This window comes from Phocoena sinus, chromosome 20 (genome assembly GCF_008692025.1).
Source record: "Phocoena sinus isolate mPhoSin1 chromosome 20, mPhoSin1.pri, whole genome shotgun sequence".
Classification (NCBI taxonomy): Eukaryota; Metazoa; Chordata; class Mammalia; order Artiodactyla; family Phocoenidae; genus Phocoena; species Phocoena sinus.
Genome location: NC_045782.1, coordinates 34,166,771 through 34,181,631, shown reverse-complemented (window position 1 = coordinate 34,181,631; position 14,861 = coordinate 34,166,771). Strand labels below are relative to the sequence as shown.

At 57.7% G+C, this 14,861-nt stretch overlaps 1 protein-coding gene across 7 annotated transcripts in view; it reads left to right on the top strand.

Annotated features, from left to right (window-relative positions):
• Window positions 1-14,861, top strand: part of CACNA1G (calcium voltage-gated channel subunit alpha1 G) — a 63,021-nt gene that overhangs the window by 10,298 nt on the left and 37,862 nt on the right. For all 7 annotated transcript variants that reach the window (XR_004347377.1, XM_032615916.1, XM_032615918.1 and 4 more), the window contains exons 5-9: window positions 769-928; window positions 1,413-1,713; window positions 1,867-1,959; window positions 4,152-4,935; window positions 6,845-7,221. Coding sequence is in view for 6 of the 7 variants with exons in the window: in XM_032615916.1 (XP_032471807.1) it covers window positions 769-928; window positions 1,413-1,713; window positions 1,867-1,959; window positions 4,152-4,935; window positions 6,845-7,221 (1,715 nt within the window). In the remaining variant the exon portion in view is untranslated. The remainder of the gene's footprint in view (window positions 1-768; window positions 929-1,412; window positions 1,714-1,866; window positions 1,960-4,151; window positions 4,936-6,844; window positions 7,222-14,861) is intronic.

Genomic DNA, 14,861 nt, shown 5'->3' with positions numbered 1-14,861 from the left:
GGCTTTCCCCGTGGAAGGGGTTGTTAACTGACGGCCCCCTGTGTGTCCTCAGGTCCTGATGTGAGGATCTGGACCAAGCAGAGACTAGACTCAGGGAGGGGGCTCAGCCCCATGGTGAAGTGCAGGGCATCTTGGCCCCTGCGGAGGGCTTGGCTCTCAAAGGGAAATTCCTGCCTGCTAACACCCTTGCTGGAGTTCTCTGCCTTGGTTTCCCCAATGACTTTGGCGTCTGTAACTTAGAAAGGTCAGGTGATTAGGATGTAGGGTGGGAGTGTGTGTGTGTGTGTGTGTGTGTGTGTGTGTGTGTGTGTGCGCGTGTGTATTGGGGAGTGGGATGCGGAAGCAGAGAGCCTGTCAAGTCCTGGCACCTACACTTAGCAGCTCTGTGGTACTGGACAAGTCACGTTAGTTCTCTGAGCCTCAACCCTCGTCCGCAAATTGAGGTGATATCAGCTCCGTGATGAAGTTGGGAGAGTTAAGTGGGATGCGGTGCTGGAGAATGCTTTGGAAACTGCGGCCACCCTGCTCGTCCTTGGTGGTACTGTGCTCTGACTGGTATGGGCAGGCCAAGAGGGATAGTGGGTAGGGATTAGGGGCTGCGAGGGCTGCCTGCAGAGTTAGCAGTGTCTGTTGGTCTCCCTCCAGCTTGAGCAGGGCTGTCTCAGCCTCAGAGGCCCCGGTGGCCCCCTCTGGGAGTGCTGCCAGGCCCCTGGCAGCCAGCCTAGCCCGGCTAGCCTGGCACCCCCAGCGTGGCTTCTGCCCCCACAGGCATGCGGATCCTCGTCACGCTGCTGCTGGACACGCTGCCCATGCTGGGCAACGTCCTGCTGCTGTGCTTCTTCGTCTTCTTCATCTTTGGCATCGTTGGCGTCCAGCTGTGGGCAGGGCTGCTTCGTAACCGATGCTTCCTGCCCGAGAATTTCAGCCTGTGAGTGGCACGTGGGCCGGGAGGTGACCTGGGAGTGGCTGTGGGGCTGGGACCTCCCTCAGTTCCTGTTGCGGGTGACATATCTGTTTTCTTATTAGTGACATATCTGGTTATCAATCTTGGCTACACACTGGAGTCACCTGGGGAGTTTAAACAACGGCAAGGCCTTCATTCTCCCCACTGCCCATTTCGATTTCATGGGTGTGGGGTTCAGCCTGGGCGTGGGGATTTTTAAAAGCTCCTCAGTGAGCCTAAAGTGCAGCCACGTTGGGAGCCTCTGCTCTAGGATGGAGACTTCCCACGTCCCGACTCTGGAGTTTCACCCACCATCTGCATGCTCCTGGCGCACCCCCTCTGCACCCATGCATCCCTGCCCCTTCCCAGTGCTCGCCCTGTGTGCCTCAGTTCATCCACCCAGCTCTCCCTTCCTGGGCCCTGTCCCCCGAGAACCCTGCTCTCAGCCTCATCCCTGTTTCCTCCGCAGCCCCCTGAGCGTGGACCTGGAGCGCTACTACCAGACCGAGAACGAGGATGAGAACCCCTTCATCTGCTCCCAGCCTCGCGAGAACGGCATGCGCTCCTGCAGGAGTGTGCCCACGCTGCGCGGGGACGGGGGTGGCGGCCTGCCCTGTGGCCTGGACTACGAGGCCTACAACAGCTCCAGCAACACTACCTGTGTCAACTGGAACCAGTACTACACCAACTGCTCTGCAGGGGAGCACAACCCCTTCAAGGGCGCCATCAACTTCGACAACATCGGCTATGCCTGGATTGCCATCTTCCAGGTGGGGCAGCCTGGGCACCGGGAGAGTCCCCAGAACACAGTCCCGGCTTGGAGCGCTTGTCCTTGGGGTTGGGATGGGGTCAGGACCTCTAGAGGAGACTGCAGGAGGCTTTAGGGGGCCCAGAAACAGCCTGCCCCTCTGCAACCTCCCCAGGTCATCACGCTGGAGGGCTGGGTCGACATCATGTACTTTGTGATGGATGCCCACTCCTTCTACAACTTCATCTACTTCATCCTCCTTATCATCGTGAGTGATTCCTCAGGCCCCTGCGGGGATGGGGGATCCTGGGGAAATGGGTGGGGGGGAGTCCAGAGAGGGGACTTGCTTGGTCTGAAGTTCTAGCTCTCAGAAAAAGTCCCATAGAGACACAGGCAGAAGGCACCTGTCATGAGGAGTCCGGAGGTAATCCAAGGTCAAGTGCTATCACTTACTAACACTTAAAATCTTGGGCAAGTCATTCCCTATGAGGCCCCCCAGCCCCACCCTGGGCATCCGTTTCCTCATCATTAAAATGGGTGGTCGTCAACCCGGGGTGATGCCGCCTCTCCCAGGGGGGCATTTGGAAATGGCAAAGGGTGGTCCTGTTTTTTACAAGAACTAGGGGAGCACTACCGGCATTTTGCTGGGGGGTAGGGTGTAGATAACAGGCACCCTGAAATGACAGTCCTGCCAACGAAGAATTGTTCCACCCCAAATTCCCATCATTTGGTGTTGAGAAACACTGCGTGATCTCTTGTTCCAGCTCAGAAGTTCCAAGACTTTATGAGGACAGAAGACAAGAGGCAAAAAGTAGCAATATTTAATCACTACCGTTCATGATTAATAATTTAATTGCTACCACTTATAGCTAATATTTACTCAGCACTTACTATGTGCCAGTCCCTGCTCTGAGCACTTTTTTATGTGCTGGTGCATTTAATCCTCACCAAGATCCTGCTGTTGTCTCCATCTTACAGATGAGGAAGCTGACATTTCCTCATTTGTCTGACCCCGGCAGGTGCTTTGCATGCGCTGTGGATTAGTCTTGCTGGGTTGAGCGTCGCTGCTGAAGTGCGCTGTCACGTCTGCTGCCTGCTTAATCCTCAGAGCCCCCTGTGAGGTGGCAGGTGCAGGGACTGTGGCCTCATCTCCTAAATAAGAACTCTGAGCTTCAGAGGGCTTGGTCACTGGAGCTGAGAATTCAACCCCAGGCTACCGACTCCAAATCCAGCCCTTTTTCCGTGTCACCAAGAGGCCAGTGACAGAGCCAGACAGAGGGACAGATATTGAGAGAAAGAGACTAAGATCTCCTCAGGACTTAGGCAGGCCCCAGAGAGTCAGAATAAAGACCTCTCGGTGAGTGAGAGGTGTCCCTGAGAAAGAACGGCGCCCCACCCCCAACCATCCCTGGTATGGAAGGGTAGGGGCCTGTTCCCTTCCCCCCACCATCACCTGGGTGGCAAGGCCAGCACCTCTGGGAAGTGGTTTTGTGACCTTTTCACGGGATCTTTTCACCACTCAGCTCTCCCTGGGCTTGGGGAGTGGGAAGGAAGCAGACAGAGAGGTAAGGGGCCTTGTTTCCACCCTCCCACACACCCCATGAAAAATCTTTCCAAACAGCTCTCTGGAATCACACTAGTGAAGCTAATTATCATAATTACTAGGACACAAGCTCGGGGAAAAAAATCTGCTTTGTCACCATAAATATTCATTACCTTCATGCTGGTTTGTTATCCAAGGAATTGCCACCCCAGAAGCCCCGGGGGAAACTGAGGCATGGAGGTGGAGATGGGGGAGTGTGGCCAAGTCAGAGTGGCAAACTGGCTAGTCTGCAGGGTTCAGTGTTCAGCCCATTACCCAGCTGGGGGAGGGGAAAGGCCAAGGCCAGTGGTCACGAGGATACTGAGGTCCCGTGGTTAAGGGTCGCACTCAAGCTTCCGCAGCTAGACTCGGGACTAGAAGCAGGAGTTTTGTGAACAACGTTTTTGCCAAGATCTCAAAAGCGCAACCCAACGTGAAAGCCCCACGTGCCCAAGGTAGCAGTCATTTCCACAGCCTTACCTAACTCCTAATGGGAATCGGGGAGGGGGTGCTCAGAATCTCGGAGGATGGGCGTGATTAGGGGCAGCGAGTTTGGGAGATATCCTTGCCAGGTAACCTCCTGATCGATGGCAGTGCCTTGGAATTCCATAGAGGCTGGTTCAGGTCTAAGCTTTGCTGTGCGTGAGCTGAGTGATCGTGGGCAAATTCCTCAACCTCTCTGAGCCCCAGTTTCCTCACGTGTCAGATGGAGACAATAAAGGTGCCCCCTCTTGAGACTGTTCTGAGAATAAAACAGGATGGTGCTTGGACAATTACCGAGCCCAGCGCCTGGCGCGGAGGGAGCGGTCTGTACGGTGGCCGGCGCTGTGACTCCCTCTCCTTCAGGCTGTCTCCTCTTGTTGTCCCCACCCCCACAGGTGGGCTCCTTCTTCATGATCAACCTGTGTCTCGTGGTGATCGCCACGCAGTTCTCAGAGACCAAGCAACGGGAGAGCCAGCTGATGCGGGAGCAGCGCGTGCGGTTCCTTTCCAACGCCAGCACCCTGGCCAGCTTCTCCGAGCCGGGCAGCTGCTATGAGGAGCTGCTCAAGTACCTCGTGTACATCCTCCGGAAAGCAGCCCGAAGGCTGGCCCAGGTCTCCCGGGCAGCGGGCGTGCGGGCCGGGCTGCTGAGCAGCCCAGCTCCCCGCGGGAGCCAGGAACCCCAGCCCAGCGGCAGCTGCCCTCGCTCCCACCGCCGTCCGTCTGTCCACCACCTGGTGCACCATCACCACCACCATCACCACCACTACCACCTGGGCAACGGGACGCTGCGGGTCCCCCGGGCCAGCCCACAGATCCAGGACAAGGATGCTAATGGATCTCGCCGGCTCGCGCTGCCACCACCCTCGACACTCGCCCTCTCCGGGGGCCCTCCGGGGGGTGCAGAGTCTGTGCACAGCTTCTACCACGCTGACTGCCACTTGGAGCCAGTCCGCTGCCAGGCACCCCCTCCCAGGTCGCCATCTGAAGCATCGGGCAGGACCGTGGGCAGTGGGAAGGTGTACCCCACCATGCACACCAGCCCTCCACCAGAGATGCTGAAAGAGAAGGCGCTAATGGAGGTGGCCCCCACCTCTGGACCCCCCACCCTCACCAGCCTCAACATCCCACCCAGGCCCTACAGCTCTATGCACAAGCTGCTGGAGACACAGAGTACAGGTGAGAACTCTGGGTGGAGGCACGTTGGTGCCCCTCACCCAGGGACCGGGTGATATCCCATCCCAGCCAGGACTGGGGCGTCTGGAGTCAGAAGGACAGGGCTTGGATTCCCTTTCTGCCACTCTTGGCGTTGGGACCTTCAGCGAGTCACATCGCTTCTTTGAGCCCTAATTTTCTCATCTGTTAAAATGGGAATCGTAATTCCTACACTGTAGTAAATAACAACAGCTGTCGTGTAATGAGCACGTGCTATGTGCTCTGCTCTATGCTGTTTGCAGTTGTTGACGGATTGCTGTGTGCCTGTCACAGGCTTCTCAGGCAAAACCCCACTGGAGCCTCTCATCAGTTTAAGTGATAAACTTTATCATCCCCATTTTACTGATGAGACAAAGGAGGCTCCGAGACGTTGTGTGACTTGCCCGAGGCTGTGCCATTGGTGAGGGGTGGAGTCAGGGCCCTCTGACTCTGAGGCCCACGCTCTATAGTCCTTGTTGCAGGTTCAGAGGGGAAATGGTGTGTGATTGTGGTGAGCACCACGTCCCATGCTAAGGTCACTCTTGGAAACGTGAGTGTCACTCCGTCCCCGTAGGGAGACCTGGGGCTTGGTGCAGAAAGTCCTCAGGGGCTGCTAGGCTGATGGGTGGAACACCCAGTGTCGTGGGGAAGGGAGATGCTTGCACCTGGGGGCATCCCCCAGTCAGGCAGGGGTGGCACACCCTCCTCCACAGACAGACTCACTGTAGCCGAAGCCCAGGGCCTGTGTTTCAGGAAGGATGTGGCACGTGGGAGAAGTGGGATATTTGTGGGCTGTTATGTGGGAATGTGGGCTGGGACAGGAAGGTGCCATCACAGAATGCAGTGGGAAGGGTTCTTGTGCCAGCTCTTCTACTACCCTGCCAAGGGGCGCCAGCCAGCCGCACACACGCATAGTTCTATTTCCTTCTGTGTAAAAGGCAGGGCTGGGACCATCATAGCTGTCAGTGGTGTTTACCGATGTCCTCCTGCATGCAGGCGGAAGGGCTGGGCCCCGAGCCAGGCGTCTTCAAATCCATGCTTCCTCTGGGTAGTCTCTGAGGTTTCTTTCAGCTCTCACAGTCTATGGTCAAAGCTGTATTTAAATCGACATTGGCGTCTTGGGATAGGTCACCGTGTACGTGAACATCGCAGTCTGGGGTGTGTGTGTGTGTGTGTGTGTGTGGGTGTGTGTGTGCGCGCATGAAGGTGTCTGGTGTGTGTGTGTGCCCGTCTGCACGCACACGTCTGGTGTTCATATGTGCACGTGTCCACACGTGTCTGACGTGTATAGGTGCGTGTCCGTGCACACGGGGTGGTGCTCTTGTCCGGTGTGTATGCGCGCCCATGTGTGCACATGCCTGGCACACGTGCACCGTGTGATATGTATGGGTCTGTGCACACTTGTGTTTGGCTGTGCGTGTGTATGTGACTCCTAAACTGTATGCGTGTGTACACAGTACATGTATGTATGCGAGTATGTGTCTAGCGCACATGTGCGTGTGTCTGGTGTGAGAACATACATGAATACACACGTATGGGTGCGTGTCTTAAGGATCCCTTGGAAAATGCTACTTAAAGCAGTGTTAATGCAGGGCCGGCTTCCCTGGGAAGGAAAGATGGTCTAGGCTCCTTCCTGAAGGCTCCTAGGTCAACTGCACGAACCCTAGGACAACCAGCAGTGACTGTCCGTAGGATGCTATTGGCATTTGGGGGCATTCTCTTACTCAGGATTGCCCACATGGCAAGTCGTTCAGCATCCCTGCCCACCAAGTGCCTAGCACCCCCATCACTGAAAGAATCCCAGACTCCCCTACTCATTTTATACACACTCTGAGGGAAGGGTGACCCCAAGTTGGAAACCCTGGAGTCTCTAACCTCTACTCTCCTGTCCCAGGCGCCTGCCAAAGCTCTTGCAAGATCTCCAGCCCTTGCTTGAAGGCAGACAGTGGAGCCTGTGGCCCAGACAGCTGTCCCTACTGTGTCCGGACTGGGGCAGGGGAGGTGGAGCTCGCCGGCCACGAGATGCCTGACTCAGACAGCGAGGCAGTTTATGAGTTCACACAGGACGCCCAGCACGGTGACCGTCAGAATCCCCACAGCTGGCGTCGACGGAGCCTGGGGCTGGACGTGGAGCCCAACTCCGTGCTGGCCTTCTGGAGGCTGGTCTGTGACACCTTTCGGAAGATTGTGGACAGCAAGTACTTTGGTCGGGGAATCATGATTGCTATCCTGGTCAACACACTCAGCATGGGCATCGAATACCACGAGCAGGTAGGGACACGGGCAAGGGCACGGTCCCTGGGCTGGGGACCCTCTGCCTTCCTCCCCTCCCACCCCGTGTTCGGTCTCCTCTCCATGCTGCTAGCTTGCATGGCAGGGAGGAGGACAGGAGGGAGATGCACCAATGCGGGGGTCTCTTTGGAGCGTGAAAGCCAGTGAATGTCATACAGTCTCTGAGTGTGGAGGTTGCCCAGGGCAGGGGCAGGGTCTGAGCTGGGTGGGTTTCGTCTGGGAAGGCTTCTGAGAGGAGGTGGGCTTTAAAGGATTTAAATGAGCGATGAGCATCAGATGGGGGCAAGGCCTTTTTGGAGGGACAAGTCACACACAGGGGGTGGGCTGGGCCCCCGGGCATTCACCGGACTCAGTAATTAGGGGTGTGATTGACTGGAGGCAGCAGGGGCTGTGCAGGGGGAGGCGAGGAGTGGAGGGCTGGAGCCTGCCCCTGGGCGGGGTAGGGAGGGAGGCCATCTGCTCTTGGCCTCTGTTCTGGGAGCCGTGCTGTGAACGGGGAGGGCGGCTCTGGGTGGAAGAGAGCTCCCAGCATGGTGAGGGGACTTGAAACCATTGCGCTTGAGGAATCGTTCTAAGAACCTGGATGTTTAGTCAGGAGAAGCGGAGGCTCAGCAGGGACCGGCGAGCTGTCTTCAGATATTTGAAGGGCTGTCATGTGGAAGAGGAAGCAGGCTTGTTTTGCGGAGCTGACGGCTGCAGGCAGTGGGATCTGGGCTGAGCGGAGGAGGCTCTCGCAGAGCTGTGCAAGAACAGGAGGGGTGGCCTGGGGAACCCCACCGACCCCACTCCCACACTGGAGGTGGGAGCAGGCACCACGGGGCCTCACAACCGGCTATGGCTTCATCCCCCACAGGAATCCTTTCAGAAGGCAGCCCTTCCCCCCAGTTTGGCCTTCCAGGTCGCCCCCTTGTCAGATTCTTAGGAAACGAGGGAGGCCAGCAGGCAGGTGCTGCGGTTCACAGGCCCTTCTGTGCTCTTCTGCCCTGGTTGTCCTCACTGTCCTGGGGCTCAGGGAGGGTCGGGGCTGCCAGACCTTCCCTGGTGCCGACCGAAGCCAGGTACTGCCCCAACCTAATGGGTACAGGCACGTGGAGCCAGAGGGTGTGGAGTGGGCGCGTACTACGCACCGGTGCGGCAGGGGTGGGGCAACCATGGGGCAGGTCCCGGGCTCCGCTGGGCGTGGCCACGGGGCAGTGCCGGGAGTGGGTCTGGGTCGAGGCTGGGTATCCTAGGTCCAAGCCCGGCTGGAGCAAACGTGCGATGTTCACTTTTCAGGGGGTTCTGAATTCCCTTACCGTCCACCCCACTCAGCTCCTACCCCAATTGCCCTGTCCAGCCGGGTGCACCCCAGCCCCTCCCACATCGCCATCAACCATGTTGACGCCCCTTCCTTTTGCCTCAGTGACCCCCACCCAGCCGGCTATACCCTGTTCCTTTCCTATGGAGGTGAGGTGGAGGCGGGGCAGGACACCGGCTGCAGGGTCAGCAGGTGGGGAGTACGGCACTCTGGTGGGCGTGTTGTGTCTGGGCGCATGGCGCGTGGGTGTGTGTGGCTCACGCCTGCTCAGCCAGCCTCCTGGGGAGAGGTGCTCTGCTCTGTCAGGCTGGTTGTGGCGGCATTTTCTACTGCCGCAATCCAGGTGGCGGCAGCTCCTAAGCTCCCATTACGCCAGCTCCCGAGCCTGAATCTCAGCCTCCTCTCCCTTACCCCAGTTCTGGCCGTGGTCAGATGCCCCTCCCCCCCGGGGGCACCTCCTCGGCTGCTGGTGGAGGCTTTGACTGTGCTGGAAAGAAGCTGAGTCACAGAGACTGAGGGCCGATGAAGCTGCAGCAAGAGGGCTTTCAGTCAGACATCAGGAAGGACACCCCCTTGGGGAAGAAGTAATAGCAACCAGTCACGGTGCCTGCAACATCTCCTTATCCAAGTTCCTGAGGAAAGCGGGGGACAGCCTCCCAAGTCCTCAGCAGCAGGGAGTCCCCACTCAGTGGTGGCACAGTGTCTGCCCCAGGGAGGAGTTTGTCCCAATACCTGGTTGCCGGGGGCCCCATAGGGGTGAGTGAGAGTCACCAGCAGGCCGGGCAGAGGACTGACGGCGGCCCCGGCAGGCTCAGGGGCTGGGAGCGGTAGAAAATCCCAGAAGCAGCCGTGGCCCTGTGCTTGCAGGCACTGCGGCATGAATGTCCCGCCATCTGGGTCCCTGAGCCTGAGCAGGCTGAGGGGAGCAGGGAAGGATGCAAGGAGACATGGAGGCCGAAAGACAGAGACACAGAGGAGGATATGGATACACAGAGGGACACAGAAAGAGAAAGGGAGGGAGAGACAGAGATAGGGAGGTGGGGGCACAGAGAGCAAGATGGAGACCCAGGGGGAGAGAGATAAAAAGACAGGAAGGCAGAGACAAGAAGGTCAGAGATATAGAGAGGGAGACGGAGACTCACGGGGAGGAGACAGAGACAGGTGGAGGCACAGAGATGTAGGGGTGACACAGACAGATACAGAGAGGGAGCCAAAGACAGACCAAGACCCTGATGGAAACAAGGATAGACGGAGCAGGGACCAGGAGACAGAGGCTCCAATGGAGCCTCAGATGAAGGAGAGGAGGAGCCAGCTGAGCAAGAGAGCTGAGAGACACAGCAAGGAAGAGCGTCTGCAGATGCTCAGAGGCGAGGACCAGAGGCTCATGGCTTCCTGCAGTGCTCTTCATGAGGCAGTTGTATCCATCGATCTTGGTGTTGGACTGTTAGACTGTCGGACACTGGAGAGGGTGTTGCTGGTGCTTCCCTGGGGGAGGAGCCCAGCCCGTTGCTGGTGCCCTTTCCAGACCTGTCCTCTCCCACTGTCACCTATCTTACCCATCATTCGGTTTTCCTGTCTAGAACAGGAAAACCTGCTGCTCTCTACCAACCTCTTGACCAAGGTAGCACCCATTTTGTCATACCCCACGCTACCCGAGGTGGGCCCCATGCTGTCCACACTCTCCTGCTTTTCCCACCCCTTAACCCACCAGCTGGCGGAGAAGTGGCAGGGCTAGTTTGTGCAGAGAGACTGGTGAGGAGGACAAAGACACAGGACTCTGAGGAGGGAGCAAGAATATAACTTCAGATAGGAAGTGTGATCTGATGGAGGGTGGGCTTGTGTGTGCCCCACCCACTAGGGGGCGGTGCCTGGAACAGGGAGCTTGTGAACTATCCATCCATCCATCCATCCATCCATTCCACACACATTTTCTGTGCATCAGAGTTGGGCCTAAGCAGTGGCACGCTGGTAAATGTTTAACAACCAGCCCTTTAAAAAGGAAAAATTGTCCTGATTTGTGGTGTTTACAGTATTTGCCAATTTCCATGGTGTAAACGCTTCCACTATGGCTGATTTCCAGCTACCAATGTGATGTCACCGCATGTGGAGTTGGGAAGAGAGGTGCACAGCCAGACGCTCCAGTACAACACTGGGCCGGGGCACTCTGTCCTTCCTCTCAAAGACCTCACCGACAAGTAAACGTCACACTAACTTGATGTAATACGTGCTTGGAAAGGATGCACAGAGGAGTAACCCATGACCCAGACTGGGGAAAGGATTCAAGGAGGGCTTCGGTAGGATGTGACCTAAGAGCTGAGTTTGAATGGAGATTGGGAAGTAGCTAGTGAAGGGTGGAGGGTAGGGCACGGCATGGGGGAGGGCCAGAGGCACCAGACACAAAAAATGAAGAGATTTATAAGGAGTTCAGAATGAATAGGGCACTGGGTGGGGGCTGGGATGGGCAAGTAACAAGAGATGAGTTTGGAAAAAAACTCAGAGCTAGGTCCTGAGAGGCATAGGAAGGAGTTTGGATTTATTTTATCCTGAAGGTGACAGGTTCCCAAAAAAGGTTTTAAGCAGGTCGATGATATGTGTTTCTGTTCTATGAAAAGGCCTCCGGAAGCCACGTGGGGAGTAGAAGGGAGAGGGAGACAGGAGGCAGGGAGGCCCACCAGAGGGCTACTGCAGTGGTTTGGCCGGTTCATACATCTCTGTCCCTGGAGACAGAGAGAAGAGTGCGGGGGAGAGCTGGCAGGTAGCTGAATCTGTAGACCTCAACACCAATTGGATATCTGTGGGGACGAGGCGGCGAGGATGACACCCAGGTTTCTGCTTCAGGGGCAAGCACTGGGGCTTGTGCAGAGTTGGGCTGGAGGGCATTGCGCACAAGGTGCCCGTGGGACATCCAGCGTGCTGTTGGAGCACAGAAGAGAGGCTGTCTCCTGGAACCTGTCCCTGCCTGAGTATGCGTGGGGGCGAGGCCCCTCCAGGGGAACGGGGTCTTAAGGACACAGGAGCTTCCTAATCACCCCCTTCCTGGTTTGGGGCTGCTGAGGGCAGGGGCCAACCTCATATTCTAGAAGAGGGACAACAGCATGTGGGGAGGTGGGGAGGGCACACAGCCCAGTGGTCTCCTGGCCTGCAGAGGAGAGAGAGGGAAGGTCCAGAATACACAGCCTTTCAGGCCAGGGGAGGACAGGGCAGGTGACGATTCTGCTTGTTTCCCCATCCTGTCACTCTAGATACACGTCCAGGGAGGGTTTCTATTTATAAGTGAGTGAAGTCAGCTGTTCAGGGCAAGGGAAGCTGGGGGTGGGGTGGGGTGGGGGAGAGTCCAGATGCGGTAGGTCTTAACTTTGAGGGGATTCACAGGCTCCTTCTGGATTCTGCTGAAAGCTGGGACCCTTTTCCCAGAAGATAGACACAGGCATGGATATACCCCAGTGTGGCCTTCGAGGACAGGGGTTTACAGACACCCGTCCTATTCCTTGGGCCTCCTGGGAGTCCTTGGCCTCCAGGCAGAGGAGCTGGGGCTGAGGGCCAAGCAAGACCTGGGGGGATGATCTTTCACAGTTGCCCTGGTCCCAGACTTTCAAAGTTTCTCCAGAGGTGGGAGGGAGAAGGGTGCTGTTTTGGAGATGGCCAGCAAAAGGGGTGCTCACATTCCTCCAGGTGTCATCTGGCTCTAAGACTCCCCCAATTCAGCAAACGTGGGGAGCACCTCCTGTGCACAGCACGTTAGAATAGAATAATGGAATGGGGGCGGGGGCGGTGCCAGGAGCACCCAAGAAACCTAGGTTCCAGCAGAAAAGTCATTCTGCTTCACGGATGATTATGCCAGATGCCATAAGGGAGACTTCCGGGGACAGAGGACAGATGCCTACACCCAGATGGGGGATTTCGGAGGGCTTCCTGAAGGAGGTGGCTTTTAAGGGTGGTCTTGAAAGATAAGTGGGATTGGTAGCTGAGGCCAGGAGCAGAGGGTTCCGGTGGAGGGACTGCGGGGGATTCTGGCCGCCTGGCCTGGGAATGCACAGGGAGACATAGGATGTTCTGAAGGACCGTCGTGTTGCCTCCCCCACCCCAGCCCGAGTTGTCTGAGCAGCAGTGAAGTGAGTCCAGCAGTGCTGTGGAAGCTGGAGCTTCCAGTTAGGTGTGGGCTGGTTTGGGGGAGGGACCCGGAGGCTATTTCTATCGTTCAGATCAGAGGCAATGAGGGCCCCCAGTATGGCGGAGGGGGAAAAGGACGAGCGGGAGGGGGCACAGCCATTCCATCGCCAAGGTCTGTGGGCCCAGGCACCTGCTGCTAGAGGGATGAAGGGCAGGCATAAATCCTAGATAACTCCTAGGTTCCAAAACTGAATCCTGGAGAGGGATGGAGCTGGGAGGTCGGGAAAGGAGCAGGTTTGGGAGAGGAGGTGAGAGGGTTTGTTCTGGACTTGAGCTGGCCCTGGGCCATCCTGGGAAGGCTGTCAGACAGGTTGGTTCTCTGGGTGAGGAACCAAGGCTTGGAAGGAGATCGTTTTGCATTGTCCACACCCCAGTGACATCTGGAGAGGTGGGAGATGGAGGGTGTGGGAGACCAGGGGGGATGTGGGCTCTGCTGAACTCAGGAATGTTGGCCTGAGGGCAGAAAGGCAGCGGGAGAGGGAGAAGAGCCCTAAGAGGGCAGGAGGTGGCCCGCACAGGGTCAGGGAAGCAGAGGGAGGTAGTCATCAGGCAGGAGGGGCTTGCAGCAGGCTCAGGTCCTGCCCAGGCATCCGGAAGAGGAGGGCTGGGAAGAGGGTTCTTGGAGAGAGCTGGAGTGGTGGGGCCTGGGGTTCAGGCGTAAATAGGCCCGGATCCACGCGAAGGTTTCTGCTTTTAGGCAGGGGAAGTGATATTGGAGAAGTGAGGGAAACAGGGACAACTGATGGAATGAAATGGATTCCAGGGGAGCATGGTGGGCGGGTGTGGGGTGGAGGAGGGGCTGGCTGCCTTCCAGGAGGGAGGAGAGATGAGTAGGTTGCAGGACGTACAGCTGCCTGGGGGCAGGAAGTGGAGCCCCATGAAGCAGGAGGCCAGGTTGGGAGTGGGGATGGGGGCCAAGGAGAGGGAGAGTGTCTGTGGCAGCTCTTGGGGGTGAAAGATGGAGGTCCAACAATAGAGGAAGATGAATCCCGGCACAGAGCAGCCCTCGGTCCCCCAGCAGGGCATTCTCCTGTCCAGTCAACACAGGTTCCTGACTAGCAGAGCTCAGCAATTCGACAGCTGCAGCAGAGAGGCAGAGGGGGTGGGGACTTACCTGGGCTGGAGCTGGCAAGACAGGAGGAGCCCTCTGAGGTCTGTGGCCTGAGGGCAGCCTTTAAATGGTCCACCACAGCTGGGCCGAGAGACTGTGCAGGCGAGTGAGGGGCAGGGGCCACAGATCCAAAATTTTAAGTCACAGAAGCTTTGGGTCGACTCCGCGGGCTGAGTGAGCACTGTGGGTGCCTTGCACTTACTTGGCTTGTGTGTTTCCTTGGGGTGGCTCTGGGGAGCTGACAGGAGACCACGGGGAGGGGCACTGGAGCACAGTGACACCTAACAATGGGCCCAGCGGGCATGAGGGGCTAGAAGAACGTGCTGAGAGGCGACGTTCCAGGCTAGAGTGCTTCCGGGGGACGGCGAAAAGCAAGGCCTGTAGGATGAGGCCTTTGAGGTCTCCTAGAAACCTCCCGCCGCCCAGGCGTGCCCTGATTTCCCACACCTCCTTGGAGAAGGAGGAGAAGGGGGTAGGCCCCACTGACCCAGTGACACTCACCTCATCGCGGCGGCCCACCTGCACCACCTCTCCTGGGTGTGGAATCAGCAGGCAGGACTGTCAAAGGCAGAGGTGAGGGGAGCTGAGGAGTCAGAGCTGGGGAGCAGAGATTTCAGGGTCCGTGGAACAGGTGGCAGCTGAGGAGATGGGGGGCGCCATTGGCAGGGTTGGGGTGACTCGTACAGGCCTCCCCTCAGGTCTGGTCTGGCTTGTCCCCGCCTTGCACCTTCCCTGCGAAAGGCACATCCCTGTCTGCCAGAGCTGGCTCTCAGGCCTCGCGCCTGGACCGCTGCAGTATCCCCTAATCGGTCTCCATCCCTTTGTCTCTCCGAGCCATCCGCACACTGCCGCTACTGCAACAGGTTAATCTTAATACACTGCTCTGCACATCTCCCCGCTCCCCCCAGAAGCCTCAACAGCGGCATCGTGGGCAGAGGCGAGTCCAGCCTGAGTCAAGTCGTGGAGCCGAGTCAAAGCCATTCTGGCTGGGCCCCACCTACCTGGCAGCCTCGCTCCGCAGCGGTCCCTCCCACCCTCTGA